This window comes from Phoca vitulina, unplaced genomic scaffold, assembly GCF_004348235.1.
Source record: "Phoca vitulina isolate PV1807 unplaced genomic scaffold, GSC_HSeal_1.0 scaffold45, whole genome shotgun sequence".
Taxonomy (NCBI): Eukaryota; Metazoa; Chordata; class Mammalia; order Carnivora; family Phocidae; genus Phoca; species Phoca vitulina.
In genome coordinates this window covers 313,533-333,162 of record NW_022589748.1, presented here as the reverse complement: position 1 = coordinate 333,162, position 19,630 = coordinate 313,533, and the positions used below count along the sequence as shown (strand labels likewise).

The following is a 19,630-nucleotide window of genomic DNA, read 5'->3' as shown; positions in this document are numbered from 1 at the left end:
AAGTGTATGCACAACACTATAAATGTACCTAATGCCACTGAACTGTATACTTAAAAAATGGTATAAAATGGTAAATTTTTGTCAGGTAAGCATTATCAATAAAAAAATTATAATCAAGAAAAAAGATAAACTCACAATAAATTATATTTAAAAAGAAGGAAGCTCATCCCTCTCTAATTTTACCACATATTACTATGATCTATGCTCTTGAGGTTATTCATGCTATTGTGTCCTACAGTGGGAAAGACAACTGCTGCTGTGCATTTCTTCTGGACTCAAATTCAGCGACTTCACATTGGGAGTGGGAGTAGTCTGCTCGGGCTGCCATAATGAAGTGCCACAGACCTGGTGGCTTAAACAACAGGAATTTCTGTCAGTTCTGGAATCCAGGAAGTCCAAGATCAAGGTGCTGGCAAGGTAGGTTGCATTCTGAGGTCAGCACTGATGAATGGCCTTTGTAGGAAAGGCCGTGGGAAGAGAGAGAAGGTGGGGGAAGTTAGGCTGCTGGGGGAGCTGGGAAGAAGGACAATCATTTGGGAAAGCACCAAGCTCACAAGGCACACTGAGCATTGTCCAGACCCTAGACCTGCCTGGTGGAGGGAACTGGAGTGAGTGAGGTGATCCCTCTGAGCCTTCGTTTCTTCCTTTGTTGGGTGGGAATAAAATTCCTTTTTCTCACAGGATTGCCCTGAAAAGGAAAGGTAGCAGACAAGGCAGGTCCTCCAAGTCCGTGTCCTTGCCCCAGGGCAGTGGTTCTCAAACTTCAACAGCTTGGAGTGGGGCTGAGACTTTTCCTTTTCACAAGTTCCCACTTGCGGCTGGTCCACACTGTGATATGAGGTACGTGTGTGTGTGCCTGTAGTAGATACGTGTTTAACTTTTTAAGGAATGGCGCACATGAATGCCCCTCTGTACATTCCCACCAGCAGAGTAGGACATTTCCAGTGGCTTCACTTCCTCGCCAACAGTCAGAATGGCTGGTCTTTCAATTTGTGCCGTTTAACAGATACACAATGTGATCTCACTGTGGTTTTCATTCACATTTCCCTAATGACTAATGCTCTTACACATCTTTTCATGTGGTTGTGAACTGTATGTCTTTCTTTGACAAAGTATCTCTTCAAATCTTTAGCTCGTATTTTCAATTGGGATTTTTTTTTCACAAATTTTGAGGGTTCCTTGTATATTTGGGATATAAATCCTTTGTCATTTATGTGATTTGCCAATATTGTCTCCCAGTCTGTAGCTTCTCTTTTCATTTTCTTGATGGTATCTTTTGAAGAACAGATTTCATTTTGAGAGACTCCAATTTGTCAATATTTTCTTTAATGCTTTTGGTATCAAATCTAAGAAATCTGTGCCTAACCCAAAGTCTCAAAGATTTTCTCCTGGTTTTTTTTTTCCTTGACTTAAATAATTTTATGACTTACATTTAGGCTGATGATTCATTTTGAGTTAATTTTTGTAGGTAATGCAAAATATGAATTCAAGTTCATTTTTTTAATCTAAATTTCCAGTTGTTCAAAAGACTGTGATTTCTCCACTGAATTGCCTTTGCATCTTTGTTAGAAATAAATTGACCACGTAATTGTGAGTCTCTTTCTGTACTCCGTTCTGTTCCATTGATCTATTTATCTGTCTTGACACCAATACATCTTGATTACAGTAGCTTTATAGTAAGTCTTAAAGGCAGGTAGTGTAAATCCTCCAATTCTGTTCTTCAATTTCAGTTTTTAGCCATTCTAAGTACTTTGAATTTCTACAGGAATTTTAGAATTGGCTTGCCAATTTCTATAAAATAGCCTACTGGGATTTGGTTGAGATTGTGTTATATCTACATGTTAATTTGGGGAGAATTGACATCTGAGCAGTATTGAACACTATTCATACATACGTATGAAATCTCCATTCATTAATCTTTAATTTCTCTCAGTAATGTTTTATAGTTTTCGTGTTCAGATCTTGCACATCTGTTATATTTATTTCTAAGTATTTCATATTTTGAAGCTATTGTAAGTGGTACCATTTTCATTTGACTTCCATTTTTTGTCATTAGTATATAGAAAAACAATTGATTTTCATGTATTGCTCTTGTATCCTGTGACCGTGCTTAAATCAGGTACAGCTCTAGTAGCTTTTTTTGTCGATTCCATTGGATCTTCTATGTAAACAATCAAGTCATCTGTAAACGAAGGGTTTTTCCTTCTTTCTTTCCAATCTGGATGCCTTTTGACTCAATTCTTATTCTCACAGCGTTTTAATGTATACAGGTGACTGAGTGATGACACAGAGAGGGTAATGACACTGAAGGAAGGTTTTTTAACTTACGTTTCCTGCAGAGAAGGAAAATGCCGTGCCGTAGAGGGCCGGCCACCTGGGGAAGCAGTAGAGGAGGAAGAGGCAAGACCAAGGGGAAGGCACAGACCACACCTTTAGTGTGTTTTCCCCTGGCAAGACAAGCAAGGAAAGGGAAACAGCTTAGGATTGGCTAGTTTGATTAATTCCGGTGGGCTTTGGGTTACAGGTTACAACTGTCTGTCGTTGTCTGGCACCTGGCACAGGGTTGACTCAGGGCAGAGGAAATACTGGCGTGGTAAGTGAGAGTTAGATAAAGGAGGTGGTTTAGAGTATGGGCCCTGGATTGGTTAGTTTGCATAGGAAAGGCATGCTCCTAGGAATGCCCTTTGCTCTATCTAAGAATAGGCTAGCCTTGGGAGGGGCCATCTCTCCCCAGTCAGCCAGGCCACAAGTGCCTGAGCATCAAGAATGCAGAAAATTAAAAAAAAAAAATAGTTAATACAATTGCCCTGTGATAAATGAATGCCAAATACATAAATACAGAATCTAAGAAAACACAGAACACTTTTATTTCTTTGTCTTGCCTTATTGCATGGGCTAGAACCGCCATCATAATAAATGGAGGTAGTGAGAGCAGGTATCTTTGCCTTACTCCTGGTCTTGGGGGGAAAGCAGGAGCAAGGTGAGGTACCATGGAGGGGGAAAGGTAGTGATGGATGTGGCCAATGAGGAAGGGAGAACAGAAACTGAGGAGAACTTGGGAGAAGATCTAGGCGGTATTCACAAAATGTGGTCCACAGCTCATAGCCCTCATTCTGTCTCTGCTCCTGAGCAAGCACTTCTGACCCCTCCCCCATGGCCACCCTCTGGGCTAAAGAGCTGCATTTAGGCTCTGCCCATCTATGAATCATGAAACTCCAGGCCCTTCTCCCACCAGAAGCCCCCTCTGTGAGAGCCACAGCTCAAGGCTGATCAGTGGGCCCTCTCATTGCTGTTGGGAGAAGTGAGGATGAGCAAACCCAGAGAATATACACCATCTGTGAGCAGAAATCACACCTCACAATTCCAGGCATCATGGGGATCCAGCTGGGTCCAGAGGCCTGAACAGGACATGAAATGTTCAGCTTGCATCTAGGAAGACCATATGTGGGAACAGTGGGGCCCAAGGTACCTGGACAGCAGGTACTCTGCCAAAGTTTATCTAGTAAACGTGCGTATTTAGTAAACATGCCATGCTGACCAACAGAATGGGTTGGGACACCCCCTAGTGGGGTCTAGCCCCCTCCTTGGGTGGCCTGGCAAAGAGGAGACTGTCCAGCCAGGTCCCACAGCTAGTGAGACAAGGTGAGAGTGGAACTCAGGTGTCACCCCTCAGAAAGGGCAGGCTACCCTCTAGAGGAGCTATCAAAAAGGCAGTTGGTCCCTTGTCCTGTCTTCTGTTCACTTTCCAGCTGTTACTGATATAAGAAAGACTTTAGGATTTGAAGCCGAGGGCCAAGAAAGAATTCTTGAGACGTCTTTGGTGCAAAAAGGTGATTTTATTAAAACACGGGGATAGGACCCATGGGCAGAAAGAGCTGCACCAGGGTTATGAGGAGTGGCCCATTATATACTTTCAAGTTTGGAGGGCATTAGGGATAGTGTAAGTCTCTAAGGAGTTTTGGAAGCAAGGTTTCCAGGACCTTAAGGGGGCTAGCTATATTGTTGGGAAAAGGTCATTTATTACTGTCTAATAAAACCTTAGTCGTGAGACCCTTCAGATGTATATCAGTGGGCCATATGCTTGGGGGGTGATTGCCACATGCATCTTGGGGGTTTAGAAATAAAGGAAATTTCTGAAGGAATTTTTATATGTTAAAGAAGACTTAAGGATCCTGGGTGGGGGGCGGGGTGTTTGGGGGTAGATTGCCTTTTGCCCTTAGCAAAGTATTAATATCGAGGCAATTGAGTCCCGAGAGGATTGTCACTCTGCCTGTTTCAAGGGCTTGTCGATGGGCTGTAGGTAGTAAGGACATTTAATAATTTTTCTTCTGCCTTAGTTTCCCACATCATTACCATTCGCCCAAGCACCTTCCACAGCCCAGAGGAGTCCATGACATTAAGGCTCAGTTTCTTGACGGTGCTTCAGTTTCCTGTTGGTGAAAATACATCCACCACACAATGTTGTAAAGCCGAAAATGAGGCAGTGGATGTTTAGGGCCTGGTTCAGATAAGGGGATCCCATGAAAATGCAGAACTTCTCTTCTCGAGCCTGGGAGGAAGTGTAAGAAACACAGACACAGGGAAAGGGCAGGGGCTGCCTGGCTGGCCCAGGGAGAAGCGTGGGAGAAAACTATGAGGTTTGAGGAAGAAACAAAAGGAGAAAGGAAGTCAGTCTGCTTGCTGCCACCTCCAGAAGACAAGGTCACTTACTGTGATGAAATCATGCTCTCCCACCCTCACCATCTACTCAGTAAGCCAATGCCAACCTCATCCGGGGGTGGGAGGGAGCCCAGCCTCCTACAACCTGCCCAGGGAGTCACCAAAAGTCCCAGCCCCACTCTCTCACCCCCACCCACCACCAGTCACAGGCTGGCAGTGCCCTCCATTGGAGATGGTCCAGGGACTGTCACCAGGGTGACGCTACTGCTCCGGGCCTTATATCCCCCCTGGTCAAGGAAGGTCTGGATTAGCCAAGGCTCTCACAGCTGGGGAGGGAATCATCTAAGGAGCATTATAAAAATAGAGCCTCCTGGGAGTCACCCCCCAGAGCTCTGCTCTTGGGAGCTGAGGCCCTGAGGTTGTGTGGTGCAACCAGGCGGAAGCATCCAGAAGGAACAGAATGCTCTGTGGACTCAGTGAGGCTGGAGTTTGAGTCTTAGACCTATCACTTGAGAGTCATTCGACCTGGGGCAGGGCTTCTCTGAGCCTTGGTCTCCTCATCTAGAGTGGGGGACAGAAGGACCTGCAGATCCAGTCTTGCATCTTGGGGGTCAAGGCGTGGCCTTCAGAAGGCCCACCCTCACCTCTTAACCCCAGAGAGGGTGTGAGACTGCACAAGAGGAGCTGATCAGGGCGGGGAAGGGGCCTGGAAGGCCTGGGTCCTGCACAGGACTGCTGGGGGCTGCTGAAGGGGAGCCCCTGCTGGGAGGGAGAAGGACCAAGAGCAAGCTAGGAGTCCCTGGTGCTGGGGCTGGAGGTCGAGGGCATCTGACCACCAGTGGATCCCTCCTCCTCCTCTCTAGGGGGCTGTAGCTGGGCAGAGACTCATGGCTGCCTGCCTTCTTGCTGCAAGAGCTGGAGCTGGTCCTGCTGCCGCCCCTTCACCTGGAAGGACAGACAGAGGCCAGGAGACACTCAGAGAGCCAATGAAAAGGAGAGCTAGAGAGACAAACACTGACTCCTAAGGAGGTAGAGGTGCTGGCAGTGGTCAGGAGTCCAGGCAGAAAGGAGAGGCCACACATGGCCAAGGTCAGAACCATGGCCCTCAGCATGAAGATAGAGGCTGGGGGCCTCTGTCGTGGCTCTCTGAGCTCTGACCACAAGGAAGCACTTTTGCAATATAGGAAAAGAAGAAACCAGATTGATAAAGGAAGTGCTGGTTACTCTGGGTGCTGGTGAGTTTGGGGAAGGCTCTCACCCTCCCTTGCTCCTCTGAAGGGGCCTGATCCACGCTCTCCAGGTGCCTCTTGACTCCCCAAGAAGGCACCCCCTAGGGCCTCCCCTGGCCTTGACAGATCTGCTTGTCTTCTCCTCCCCTGGGAAGAGAGTGAGGCAATGGGTCTGTCCCTGCTGCTGTCTCTGCTGCTGTTGCCGACATGTCTGCAGGCTGGTGAGTGTCCGGGACACCCTGGCTCTGCCCCGAGGCCCAGCGAGTCCCCAGGAAGGGCTGAGGCTGGGCAGCTGGAGAAGGGGTCTGCCGGGGTAGCTGGCCAGGCCTCCCAGCCCTAGCAAGCGACGGGCTGGTCCCATAGTGCTAGTCAGCCCCAACCCTTCACCCTCCTCCCTACCCCAAGTCTGGCGAGGGGGACACCCAGGCCAGAGAGCCGGTCCTACCATCTGTCACACTACTGCCCGCGGTGAGGGTGTCAGAAGGTCTGGGGTTATCTTCTTCATCTCTCCCAGTGGCTTCAAAGTCTCTCCTCTCCCCCGTCCTGCAGGTAGCTCAGACGAATGTGATTTATATCCTGACTATGGGATCGAGCAACCAAATCACCTCTCAGCCCCCGTGGGTGGCTCCGTCCATATCAATTTCTCCTTCTATTACTGCTGGCAGTTAGCCAACGATCCCAGAGTGAGTGTAGCCTTGAGACGGGAACGCTTCCATGGGGAGGTCATCTACAACAGTACTGGGCCTTTCATCCATGAGGAGTACAAGAACCGCATCTGCCTGAACTTGCCAAAGGGTCAGAAGTTTGGCTCCCTGCAGATATCGAACCTGCGGAAGGAGGATGAGCATATATACTTTTGCCGGGTCCAAGTGGAAACACTAAGAGACGGCACAAAGTTGTGGCAGTCCCTCCAGGGGACCAGACTCACCATCACCCACGGTGAGTCCAGCTGCCCCGGCAGCCACCACGCCCACCCTGCTGAGGCTCTTAAAGACCACGGTGCCCTTGTCCCCCAGGCCTGGCCCAGGCCCCAATCTTCCTGCTCGCCCCTTCTCTCAGACTCCTCTCCCCATACTCACCCCCTCCCTAGGCCTCTGCCAACTTTACTCTTTCTCCTCCATCTCCCCAGGCCTGGGTTGCCCTCCTTGACCATCCCCCTCATTGCCCCCTCCGGATCCAGGCCCCCCCAGGCCCCGGCCTCAGCACCTCCTGGGCTTCCCAGTTATCCTCCCTTCTTGCCCCAAGCTGGGGCTCCAGCCCTGCCTCCCTGCCCTCCCCCCATGCTGTCCAGGTGGACTTGACTTCTTCAGGATGTGGGCTGCCTTCCCTTTGTCATGTGTCCGTGTGTGCAGCCCCAGCCAGCCCCGAGTCTTGCGTCTCCCCACAGCCATGGGCTCAGCCCAGCACACACAGCAGGTACCCAATGATGACCGAGAGCCCCGGTCCCCTGGCAACACCCCATTACCTGTTTTCCCAAAACCCCCACTTCCTCTCCTGCTCTGCTCCTCGAAACCCGGCCCACAATGCTCCCCGCCCCAGCCCCAGCCCCAGCCCTCCTCTCCTTTCCCATCTCCCTCTTCCCCGCCTCTGTCCTCTTTACCCTCCTTGCCCCCCCATCCCTAGTCCCCACCTCTGCCTGTATTGTCCCCACTGTCCACTCTGATCTCACTGCTCCGTGCTGGCCCTTGAGAGGCACGTCTGCAGCAGAAATACGGCAGCTCCCGCTTACTGTGCACTGTGTAGGGTTGAACAACTTGGTATGCATCGCCCTAGTTAACCTTCCCCACGACCCCACAGTAACAGTAAGTACTGCTGTCGTCTTCCTGTTAGAGATATATCGGGACCCTGAGGCTCCAAGATCCTAAACACTGACCTGCCCAAAGCCACAGTCTGGTGCAGGCAGGACTTGAACTCAGTTTAAGCCCAGAGCCTCCACTCTTAACCAGTAGTTGCTCAGCCTCACCAGCTGACCTGATCATATCGTTGTCTTGACCTATTGTTCACCCAATAATGGGATGTGTTGCATTAATAGATCTTCCCATGTTACTCAGCAGGCCGTGGGAACTTGAACCTAGGTTTGTCCCCAGAGCAGTGTGGGGAGAGCGTCTCTCTGAGGAGCAGGGACTGGAGGGTGTATTATCTGTAGACAATTCCTTAAAAACTAAAAATCGTAGGTTTCCTTTTTATAATCACTTGCGCTGCCAATTCTGAGCAATGCATCACTGTTCCTGGTGGGAAGCACACTCTCTGTGTCCCCACCCTTGGTAACCACTGCCCCGTAGGACCACCGTGCTGGTTTTAGAGCAAATAGACAGTGGTTCACAACCTGAATTAGGCAAGACAGCCTTGGATTTATATTTCGGGCACCTCTTCCATCTTCCCTTAAATGGCCCTTTTTGGGAGATTTTGGCTCTCCTCAGACCCCTCTTCCTCCTTTCCTAATCCTCCTAACTTTTCTCATTTCTCAGTTTCAGTCACATTTACTATGAGTTTTTCATCAATAAATTAATTTTTTCAATTAATACAATTAATTGGATATTCATACTGAGATTAAAAAAAAAATACAGGAAAGTAATAAAAAGAAATGTGTTTACCCAAGATAAGTACACCATGCAAAGACATCACCCCAAAGGAATGTTTGCAGCTAATAGAACTGATAAGTTTGTGGTTGGCTTAATAATGCTTTTTACATAGAGATGTTTTCCTTTTGTAGCCAAATCTCCCTATAGTCTCCTTTTTAAATTCCTCTTATTTTACAGCCCCAAATCCTGTATCCCACTAGGGGCTGAAAATATTTTAATTTCTTCTGATTTTTGTATGCTTTCTTTTGACAGTAAAACTCATTAATGTAGTGAGGATTTCTTTTGGTATATCGTCTGAGGTAAAGGACTAATTTGATCTTTACACCAAGAAACAAATCAATCGTTCCAACTGCATTCATGGAATTTTTTTTCTCTTCTCCATTGACTCATAGGCCTGGCCTTTTTGTAGGATAGCACCCACTTCTGGTCTGTCAGCTCTATTTCCCTGTTCTGTCTTTGCTCTTTTTTTTTTTTTTTTAAAGATTTTATTTATTCATTTGACAGAGAGAGAGACAGCGAGAGAGGGAACACAAGCAGGGGGAGTGGGAGAGGGAGAAGCAGGCTTCCCGCTGAGCAGGGAGCCCAATGCGGGGCTCGATCCCAGGACCCTGGGATCGTGACCTGAGCCAAAGGCAGACACTTAACCGATTGAGCCACCCAGGCGCCCCTCACCTATGGGTATTTTTTAAATCAGAATTGCATTAAACCTATAAAGCAGTTGATAGAATGGAAATCAGTGTAATGTCCAATCTTCCCACCCAGGAATGGCCCCTAATTTATATACCTCAGTAACCTTGGGAGTGTTCTTCTAAAGACCATGTAAATATCTCTCAAGATGCTTTCCTCTAAATCCCTTATTTTTGTTTTTAATATGCAACATTATTTTTTTAAGATGTATATATTTACCTTAGAGAGAGAGAGCTGGGGGAGAGGGACAGAAAGAGAGGGAGGGAGAATACTAAGCAGACTCCGGAGCTGAGCATGGACCCCAAAATTGGGCTTGATGCCATGACCCCGAGATCACGACCTGAGCCGAAACCAAGAGTCAGACACCTAACTGACTGTGTCACCCAGGCACCCCTGCAACATTATTTTTTGGATGTTTATTTTTTATAATTTTCACTAGAAAATATTGCAGAAATTCGGGCCAAATGGTGGGTTATGTGCACGTTTACCTCCCCTTCCTAGCAAACCCTACTAAAATGACAGCAAAGGGAATTTTTTAAGACAAAAACCACAAGGACACGGGGCGCCTGGGTGGCTCGGTCGTTAAGTGTTTGCCTTCGGCTCAGGTCATGGTCTCAGGGTCCTGGGATCAAGTCCTGCATCGGGCTTCCTGGTCTGCGGGAAGCCTGCTTCTCCCTCTCCCACCCCCCCTGCTGTGTTCCCTCTCTTGCTGTCTCTCTCTCTCTGTCAAAAAATAAATAAAATCTTAAAAAAAAAAAAATAACACCACAAGGACAAAAAATATGTGAGTCCTGTGGTCAAATACAATCTTTGGGAAGCTGGAAACACATAGACTAATGTACCTGGCCTAGGAGACCAGGGAAGCTTAGCTCTACTGCCTAAGTAATGAGGGCTTTTCATTACTTAAGCAGTGGGGAGACCCAGAAGAAAGGCGATTTTTAAATTGCCAAACCCCTTGATGGTTCAGGAAGGGTGACCCCAGAACCCCTGACAGTGGGAGTGAAAGGGGGTCAGAGAGCTGGGGGACTGGGTAAGAATTTAAAAAGCAGGGAAACCTCTTTGCCCCCTCCCCACCCAGCAGAGACTGGAGATTTGCTTTCCAGAAAGCATGGACCAGAGGGACTCTGGGGGCAGTACCCCAGGCATACTAGGGGCAAGGGTTCAGTCCTTAAAACTGGAGATTTGGTGAACTGATGAGACCCTAAATGCCTTGCCCCCCTTAGATGCCTCCCAGGATTCAGGCAACCCAGCTGGTATCCCCCACCCTACCAAGGAAAGAAATCAGGAGATTCTTCTCTGAGAAATTTATCTGATGGGCCCCAAAAGGATCTAGATCCTAACAGATCCTACAGCTCACTAGCTGACAAGCACTTTCTCCCAGATCACACACACAGCTTCCAGTCAGCGTGGCTTTCTGCACACTGGCCGCCAAGGGGACAAGGACATGGGGTCTCAGCCTCACACAGAATCCTCCAGCCCCAAAGATTGACCCCTCGCCTCTGCTGTGCCTGGGATGCCTGAGGCTAGAAATTTAGTGATCCCTATTTGTCGGCCATGAAATGAGGTTCTGAGGTCACACCACTGATGGGAGGTAGAGTCAGCATTTAAGCTGGGTGATGTGGATTCATTACCCCCTCCCTGTGTGAGAGCTTCAGAGAGTTGCTCCCTACCCCCAGTATTCCCCAAACTAGGGAACAAGGTGACAAGTTTCATCCAGAAACTTCCAGTCCTCCAGGGGAGAATCTGCTAAATTCTCATGTCTTCTCAGCTGCCAAGAGGACCACCGAGGGCCCCACCACCACTGCTCCCACCACCACTGGCCTCAGTGTCTTGGAAGGCCCTGGGAGCTCAGCGTCTTCACCCCTGAGTGTGGGAGCTGTGGTCATAGTGGCACTGCCTGGTGTTGTGATCAAAACTACAATTTTGGGACTGATACTCTACCTCAGGTGGAAGAGAAGCAAAAGTAAGTGGTTCTGGGCCACACCCCCCACCAAGCTTCCCAACTGTGTTTCTCAGAACCACCAGCATCAGAATGATCCCAGATGCTGGTTAAAAAATACAGATCCCTGCTGGGCTTGAAGTCTGGGCTTGGGAATCTGCATTTTTAAAGGTCTCATCAAGTGGTGTCTGTGTGTGATCAAGTTTGAGAACCACTGCTCCAGACCAATCCCTCTCCACAAATTTGATCATTTTCTAGTTTTTGTCTTTTGACTTAATCATTTCTCATCAAGCCTCACCTTTTGGTTCATTTGGAGGGGAGGGTCAGCCCTGGGAAGAGTAAGGCAAGAACAGAAGGGACAGGAAGTTGGCTCAGCTCAGCAAGCTTTGGTTGAGGGCCTATTTTCCAGGGTCTGGCTTGTAATTGGAGATTACAGACGTAAATAAAGCATAGGTCCTGCTTTCAAGGAACTCAGTCGTGGAGGGAGGGAAGAGGGAGTGACTGCCTCATTTGAAAGAGCTGTGGTAGGTTGGAAGAAAGGAGGGGAATCAGGGAGGACTTCCCATAGGAAGTGACCCTGCAAAAAGTCTCAAAGAATATAAGAGAATTGGCCAGGCAAACGGTGAGGGTGGTGAGTAGGTGACTGTCCACGCAGGTGCAGGAAATCAGTGCAGGAACTCTAAGTAGCTCAGTGCTGTTGGGGAGGCTGGAGATGGGAGAAGAGAAGCTTGTAAATGACACCCAAGAGCTTCTGATCCCAGAGGCAACCTCAGCTCTGCATTACAGATACATCAGTCTGTGGGAGGGGCCAGAGGTGGGCCAGGCGGGGCCAGTCTAATGCGGTGGCGGTGGATGGAGGGAGAGAGCCAGATCCTGGAACAGTTTAAGAAGGAAAACCAGTATGACTTGGTGATTGGACTGGTGTAGAGGCGAGGGAGTGGAAGAACTTGGGTGAGTGAGTCCATGGTGAACCACCAAGCAAATTAGAGAACACAGAAGGTCAAAGACCATGTTTGGGGGAGAACGATGGTTCTCTAGTTTGGGATATGTTAGAGATGCCTGTGTGGCATCTGAGTAGAGATGTTCATCAGAAATGTGGATGTATGCACTTATAGCTCAAGAGGACAGGGCTAGAGGCATTCATTATTTAGACCCCAACACGCTCCAATATTGATTTGAAATTCCTCTGAAGAAAATTTTCAGTGAGAGGAGATTAGCCCCATCAGACATTAAAGCACAGAGGTGAAGAGCACAGAGTCTGGACTGCCTGCAGTCAAATCCTGGCCGAGTAAACTCTGGTGCAATGATACTATTACTCTGTGCCTCAACTCACTCCTCAGGAAAATGAGAAGAGTAATAATACTTACCCTGGGGGTTGTCATGACAATTAAATGTAACACATTGAGACTAGATCCTGGCACGGAATAAGGACCACATGAGCATTAGCACCTGCAAGTATTAAGCTGTAATAATTAAAATGATTCGATGCTGGGGCGCCTGGGTGGCTCAGTTGTTGGGCGTCTGCTTCTCCCTCTCCCACTCCCTCAGCTTGTGTTCGCTCTCTCACTGTGTCTCTCTCTGTCAAATAAATAAATAAAATCTTAAAAAAAAATGATTCGATGCTGTCATATTGAAACACAGATGAACCAATATATGAAAAGAGAAAAGCCTGAATATAGGCAGGATGAAACAGATCAAAATACATTCAGGAATTTAGTAGGTTAATAAGTAGCATTTCTAATCAATGGGGAAAGAGGAGTCATTCAACACATGGTGCTGGAACAATTGAGCAGCCATCTGAGAAAATAATGTGATCTCATAATTTGCACCAAAATAAATTCCACAGAGATCAAAGAGTTAAATGAGGGGGAAAATAACCCTAGTACTAGAGGAAAGCTTGTGAGACCATCTTATATCCATGGAGTGGAGATGGCCTCCCTAAGTATGACATAAAACCTAAAAGCCATGAATAAAAATATTGATAATGATATACAAATTGTTTCTAATTCTGCAGAGGAAAAATCACAGCGGTTGTCTCTAGAGTGAGGATGAGGGTCGGAGATGAAGAGCTGTGATAGTCACTGAGGGAATGGAAGATGGTATTTCAGGATTCCACCCAGATGAGAAGCCAGCGCTCTGTAAAAGCATCTCTGCCCATGATCGTGTTTCCCCCTGCAGTATTCAACCATGCAGGTTTAGAAACTTCTAGAACTTGTTGGTTAGAAGTTATGTTCCTCTGCTGGCACCAGAGACCAAAAGTAACAGGGTTTACGTAAGAGTTTCTTGTTTCCCCTCATATAAAAGGATGAGGAGGCGGATGGCAGAGGCCACTGTCCTCAGGCACTCAGGCTTCCATCTTCTTGCTCACTGTCCTGGCTACTGGCTTCTACCCTGAAGGTTGCCTCATGATCCAAGATGGCTGCTCAGACTCCAGCCATTATTTCTGAATCCAGGCAGGAAACAGGAGGAAGGAAGAAGGACAAAAAGACCACAACTTCCCCTTGAATCGTATTGGTGAGGATGTAGTCATATGTCCCACATCTATCAGGAGGGGAGGACACTGCCGCCCCAAATCAAATCAAGGTTCTGTAACTGAGTAAGAAGAAATGAATGGATATTGGGTAAGCAAATAGCACCCCCACCATAGGCCACAGCCAGAATTAAAGATGTGTCAGCTAAGTGTGGCATAAGGACAGGGGAACAGGAGAGTTCAAGGAGCTCGTGAGAGGGGAGTGGAGAGTAGAGGATCAGCGGGGAGCTTGGACAGCCCGAAAGAAAGTGGATTATTAAGGCACGAGAGTTCATGGGGTTAACGCACAGGTATAGCAAGCAGGATGATGGTTAAGAGAAAGCTGGAAAGAAAGAAAGTTGTAGCATAAAAGTGATGCTGGCATTTATTATTTCAGAGTTCTCAGTCCCAGAGATTAAAAAAAAAAAAAAAAAAGTCCAGGGTATGGTGGAGTAGAGGGCCCTGCCGTTTGGGGGACATAGGAGTCCTGTGTGTTCAGAGGTTTGTCTCCATGCATGACAGGACTTCCCAGGATGGTGTTAGGTGGTGGAGGGGATGGCTGTGAAGCAGGGGCCAATCCTTGGGAAATGCCACAGAGAAATTCGGGAGGACAGGAGGGAAGAGGGTGGTGGGGGGACTGGCGGGTTTCAGTGGCAGAGGGTGGAGGGGAACGGGCTGCAGCTCAGACCCAGGTCCCCGCCATGAGGTTCACAAGGCAGGAGAGAAATAGCCACCACTCCCCTTCCACTGTCTCACCCCCTTCTCCTTCCTTCTTGCCAGAATGAAGCCCAGGACAGCAGCAGCATCCTCTATACCTCCCTCACTCTCTCTAGCTCCTCATCACCGGCAGCATCTCCCTGCATCCCTCCCAAGGAGAGCCCCCAGGAGGAGACCCTATATTCTCTCATAAAGGCCTGATGAGTGGGACTGAAGGACGACCTCCTTAGACTAAGCTGCCCAGCGGGTCACAGCTTCTGATAATAACCCCGGCCAGACACAGAAGACTCAGAAGTCAGCAGGTGTGGAAATCCACCAAGGACTGCAGAAAAACAGAGCCATCTGCTCCAACTCCCTCTCCGCCTTCCCAGCCCTTGCCCACAAGAATAAAAGTACCTAGAATTTGCCCCAAGGCATCTAAGGAGAAAACTGATGGCACCTTCCACTTCTGTCTTTTCCTTCTCGCCAAAAATGAACTATAATAAAGAGCTCACACCCGAGATCCCTCCCCCAGTCCTGGAGTTCGGTGACTGCCTTGGGGCGGGGAACATTAAACCCCGAACGCTGGTAGTCAGCCCAGAACCCAGGGTCTGCCCCTCCTCTACCCATTCTCCTTCCCCTCCGATCAGAACGAGCATGTGTCAAGTGCACCACCTCATTTAAGCATCTCCAACAATCTAAGCCGGGACTGGACGCACTCACCCCCCGGATGGCCTTCTCCCAGGACTCGGGTGTCCCCGCCTTCCCAGATCCCTATACTGTGCCGGCCTTCCATGGAAACAGGGACCTGCCACAGGGAGCAGAGGGGAGGGAGGGAAGCTGAAGGGAAGCATGTGGTTAGAGACGAACTACGGAAAGCCGTAACCTGTTTTATTAACACGGAAACTGCACAGCTGGGACTTCAGCCAGGTGACTTGTAGCTGGTGAACAAACCCCACACTTAACAGCCTCTCAGGGACCCTCTGAGGGGCTCTCCCTGCTGCTGGCAGGGAAGGGGGTGAGAGAGCAGCAGGGAGGCAGGTGCACACAGCTATTCCTCGAAGAAGGCCAAGGTGAACTCCCCAGGGTCATCTCCACACCGCGGCCCCTCCAGCTGCTCCGGCTTTTTTCCAGCATCTTCCAGGAGTTGCTCCAGGTCCAGGTCACTGGAGGCGCCATCGTCAGGGGGGACAGTTCCAGCCTTCTTTCCCCGCCCAGGGGACAGACCCCACGATGAGGGGTCAGGCCCTTGGGCACCATTCTAGCTTCTTTGTCCTCAGACAAGCTGGTTCCTGTGGCCTTGTTTTGGGGAGCTTCTTGTTATCCAGTCTGTTATGTTTTTCTTCCTCCTACAGCTTTGACACATCAGCTCTCATCCCACCCTGGGATCCGGGCCCCAAAGCCCCCTGGCAAGACACCTGGAGCTTCCTGTAGGAAAAGGTGAACAGGGAGGGCTTTGAGTAGTACCCTTGTGTTTGCAGAGTGGACAAGATACTGGAACTTCTCCAAGGCTGGGCAGGGACTGAAGTCCTGGGCAAGGAGCCAGAGCTGGGCCACAGGTAACAGATGCCCAGAGAAATCAGGAAAATAGCATGTGTTTATTACATGGCGTTCACAGACAAAATACCAAGCTCTGAAGCATTCATAGAAGCATTTTTCTTAGTTTCTGCTCTCAAGGGGCACAGTGGGGAGGGGACATTTCCAGAAATAATGACCAACACCAGTCATACCTACTGCTAAGTGAATAATACAGAGAATGCATTACAAGAGTTTAAAGTAGGGGTGGAAAATTCAGAGGAGGCTTTTCTGTAGGAGATGAGCTGAATTGAGCCTGGATGATTGGGATGGTACAGAAAAGGGAGGACAGCAGGAGAGCAGGCCTGTGGGAGAAGGAAGCAGGCGAGTCTGGCAGGCAGCAGGCAGTCCCAGCAGAGCCGAAACAGTTTGTCTTAGGACTGGGAAAGTTTGTGTTATTTGTAGGCAATGTGGAGCCCCTGAATATTTGTGAGTAGAAGCATCTAACCATATGGGTCAAGTTTTCCCAAGAGGTTACACAAAAGGGAAGCTGGAAAAAACTTCTAAAAGTACAATCATTCTGGGCCCCACCCTCTAAGGCTGCTTTCCCACAGTTCCTGTGGCCTTTCTAATGGGTCATTTCCACCAGTGTTTGTATCCACCCAGGACTCCTCTTGTTGCGACTGAAAGCAGAAAGCAGCTTAGGCAGCAAAGTGGGGGCTTAGCCCAGGTGACTGAAGGAAGAATGCAGGGATGGGTCTGGCTTTCAGAGTGCAAACTTGTCTGTCTCAGGATCTGTTTCTCTTAACTGCTCATTTCTGCCCCCTACTGTTCAGCTTCAGCCTCAGCCTCCACTTGACCCCAGAGCCCATGGGCTCTTCCCACAAGGTGGCAAATAACTTCTCTCACGTCAGTTTTTAAAGTTTTTATTTAAATTCCAGTTAGCTAACATACAGGGTAGTATTGGTTTCAGGTGTGCACATCGTGATATATGTGACTATAGTGATTCCACACTTTCGTACATCTCCCATGTCAGTCTTTCAGGAAAGAACTAGACTTTTTCCCACTAGCTCCAACAAAACCCCTAAGATGGCCAAGCCTTGACTAGCTTAGGTGACCTGCCCATCCTGGAGACAATCAGTGTGGCCAAAGAGATGGGTTGCTCTAGATGACTAGACCTGAGTCGTGGGCAGAGGACCATATTCTGGAAAGTAAGTCAGGACTGGAGTTTTTATTTGTACAAGTTGAAAGTGCATAGTTCTAAATAACCCCCATCCACTCCTTTTTCATCCTCCCTACAGCCCTGAAGCTGTTGGATCTACACTCCACATATCAGATGGGGCCCCTGATGGCCCCGGAGACCACTCAGGGCACAGTGCTGCATTGGTGGGCCCACAGCTGGCCCCTGTACTCTCTCCACACACCAGTAACCTCCCAGCACTCTGTGGTCCAGAAGCTAGAAAACCTGGCCAAGGGTAGTTCTGAGGCTGGGTCCCCATATTGCCACCTTCACTCCATTTATCTTTATCTGGTGACTGGCAGGGATCTGGGCAGCTGTGGCTGAACTGTTGGCCCGGAACTCTGCACTCTGTGGTCATCAAACTGGCCAACACCAACTACAAGTCTGTGCGTGGCAGCTACTGGTTCACCCTCTAGGTGAACCGGTTCCTCTGAGCTGCCTTTGGTGGACACCAGGGAAATAACCCCCAGTCAGGCCCTGCCCCATGGCATCCACCCAGGGTGGCTCATCATCTGCAACAAAGTGGACTTGCTCCTTTCCTTCATCTGCCACACCTGAGTGCTTCTGCGGGTCCTGGGACTGTGTGGATGGAGGGCCTGGGACACAGTTGTGAAGAGGACCAGTGCCATAATAGGATTTCTAGGATAAGAGCAGGTGCCACTGACTTCTCTTGCCTGGAAGACCACAATAGCTTCCTAACCAGTCCAGCTGATTCTATTCTTGCCCCACTCTGACCACTTCTCCTCTCAGAACAAGAGCAGTTACTTTAAATAAGACCAAGTCATTAGCCTCCTCAGAAGCCAAAGCCTTCCATCTCAGTATAAATCCAAACCCCTAACTGTGGTCCATGATGGCCTGGCCGAACTCTGCATCCTCATTTGTTGTCACTCTCCTCTGGCACTCTGTAGTCCAACCCCATGCTCTTCTTGCTGCTCAAGCAGGTCAAGCCATCCTGCCTCAGGACCTTTGTACCTGCTGTTCCTGTGCCTGGAATGCACATCTGCCAGATCCTCATATGGTTGGCTTTCTTCCCATTCAGTTCCCTGATTAAAAATTATCTCCTCAGAGGCTTTCCCTGACCACCTTAAATAAAAGAGGCCATCTTCCCATCCAGGCACTCTACCCCCATCTTTCCCTCCTTTTCTTTCATATCACTAAACACAATCTGTAATTATTTGGTTTACTATTATTAGTTGTCTTTCTGTCTCTGTAGACTGTAATCTCCATAAGGAACAGGGAGTTTGTCTAGCTTGCTCACTGTTGCATCCCCTTGAGCTAGGGCAGTGCTTGAATCATTGCAGGTGTTAAATATTCCTCAAACGAACAGATGGATGAAAGTCAGATAACTAAGGTGTTACTTCTATGCCCTGCACCTTCTCTCAGCAAGCCTCCATCTTATGAGAAATAAGCAATTGGCCAAAGTACCCCCCTGTTGCAGTTGCTAATTACCAAATCTGCATGATTATCACTATTAAGGATTCACATTTACATTAGGGCTTTATGATTTTCTATGCAGTTTCCTATTTTTATTTTGGACGACCCTCCCAGGAACATTCTCCCATTTTACGGGGGCCCCAAGAGGTGGCACACGGCTGAGCCAGTCCTTGGTCCTAGTTTGGTTGCAGAACCAGTGATATAGATGACTGTCCTCGCTGGAAAACCAGCCTCTTGCAAGGGCTGGAAGCGATCACCCCTGACTCCTCTGACTCGGCTGACAGGGCGGTTCCTCTGGTCTTCTGGACGTCAGTTCCCTGGCTGAGGGGCTTCCCTGACCACCCTAAAGGGGGCTCCGTGACCAGGCACGACCACGTCCGCAGTGGCTAGGACCCTCTTCCGGCTCCTCTCCTGGGCCACCGGGTCTTCGCTCAGCGCTTGCCATGAGTCTTCGTCTCCGTTGCGTTCAAACACATCGCCCACCACCACCACGGTGCCCAGGGCCGTGCCCGCCACCACCACGCTCACGTCCCGCTGGCCCCCATGGCCCGGCGTGGCCCACACCTCGAGCCCCGGGCCCAGCTGCAGGGGCCGCTCCTCACCTAGCCCGTGGGGGAGGTAGCGGCCCCCGGGGAGGCAGAAGTCGTGGGAGACCAGCAAAGCCGCCCCGGGAAAAAGCCCCAGGTTCCCGATGTGATCCGAGTGTCCGTGGGTGCCCACCACCAGAGTCACGTCTCCGGGGGCCACGCCCTGCGCCGCCAGGGCCCCCAGGAGCGCCTCCCGAGCCCAGGGGCCCCCAGTGTCCACGAGGATGGGGCCACGGGCCACCTCCTCCAGGGCGGTCTTCGCCCCGCCGCCCTCGGGCGGGGACTCTCGGGTGCCGGAGGCTGAGCCCCAGGCCTGAGGCAGCACAAGCGTCACGGAGCCGTCGGCGCGTACCGCATCGTCGACCCCCTCGGGCTCCGCGTAGCCCTGCAGCAGGACCACCACGGAGTAAGGGTCGCCGCTCACTAGCAGAGGCGGCTCCCCGGGCAGCGGCTCGGTCCGCACCAGAGCGCTCATGGCAGGATCGGGACGGCTGGGGAAGGGAAATGGGGATGTGGGCGACTGTCCAGTCCCTTCGGGTTCCCACGTGCGCCC

The 19,630-nt window shown here is 49.7% G+C and overlaps 2 protein-coding genes across 3 annotated transcripts; one reads left to right on the top strand and one right to left on the bottom strand.

Moving 5' to 3' along the window:
• The first annotated feature begins 5,904 nt into the window (after window positions 1-5,904).
• Window positions 5,905-14,475, top strand: LOC116648871 (paired immunoglobulin-like type 2 receptor beta). Of its 2 annotated transcripts, XM_032431203.1 has the most exons (4): window positions 5,905-6,109; window positions 6,438-6,827; window positions 10,926-11,120; window positions 14,386-14,475. In XM_032431203.1, the coding sequence occupies exons 1-4, from the start codon at window positions 6,055-6,057 to the stop codon at window positions 14,388-14,390; spliced, it is 645 nt and encodes a 214-aa protein (XP_032287094.1). In that variant the 5' UTR covers window positions 5,905-6,054; the 3' UTR covers window positions 14,391-14,475. The 2 variants fall into 2 exon arrangements, with proteins under 2 accessions (XP_032287094.1, XP_032287095.1); XM_032431204.1 differs by lacking the exon at window positions 10,926-11,120.
• A 2,270-nt stretch (window positions 14,476-16,745) lies between these two features.
• MBLAC1 (metallo-beta-lactamase domain containing 1) lies at window positions 16,746-19,565 on the bottom strand. The gene has a single exon (XM_032430940.1). It carries the CDS (start codon window positions 19,550-19,552, stop codon window positions 18,800-18,802), a length of 753 nt encoding a protein of 250 aa, XP_032286831.1. The 5' UTR covers window positions 19,553-19,565; the 3' UTR covers window positions 16,746-18,799.
• Between the last annotated feature and the right edge of the window lie 65 nt (window positions 19,566-19,630).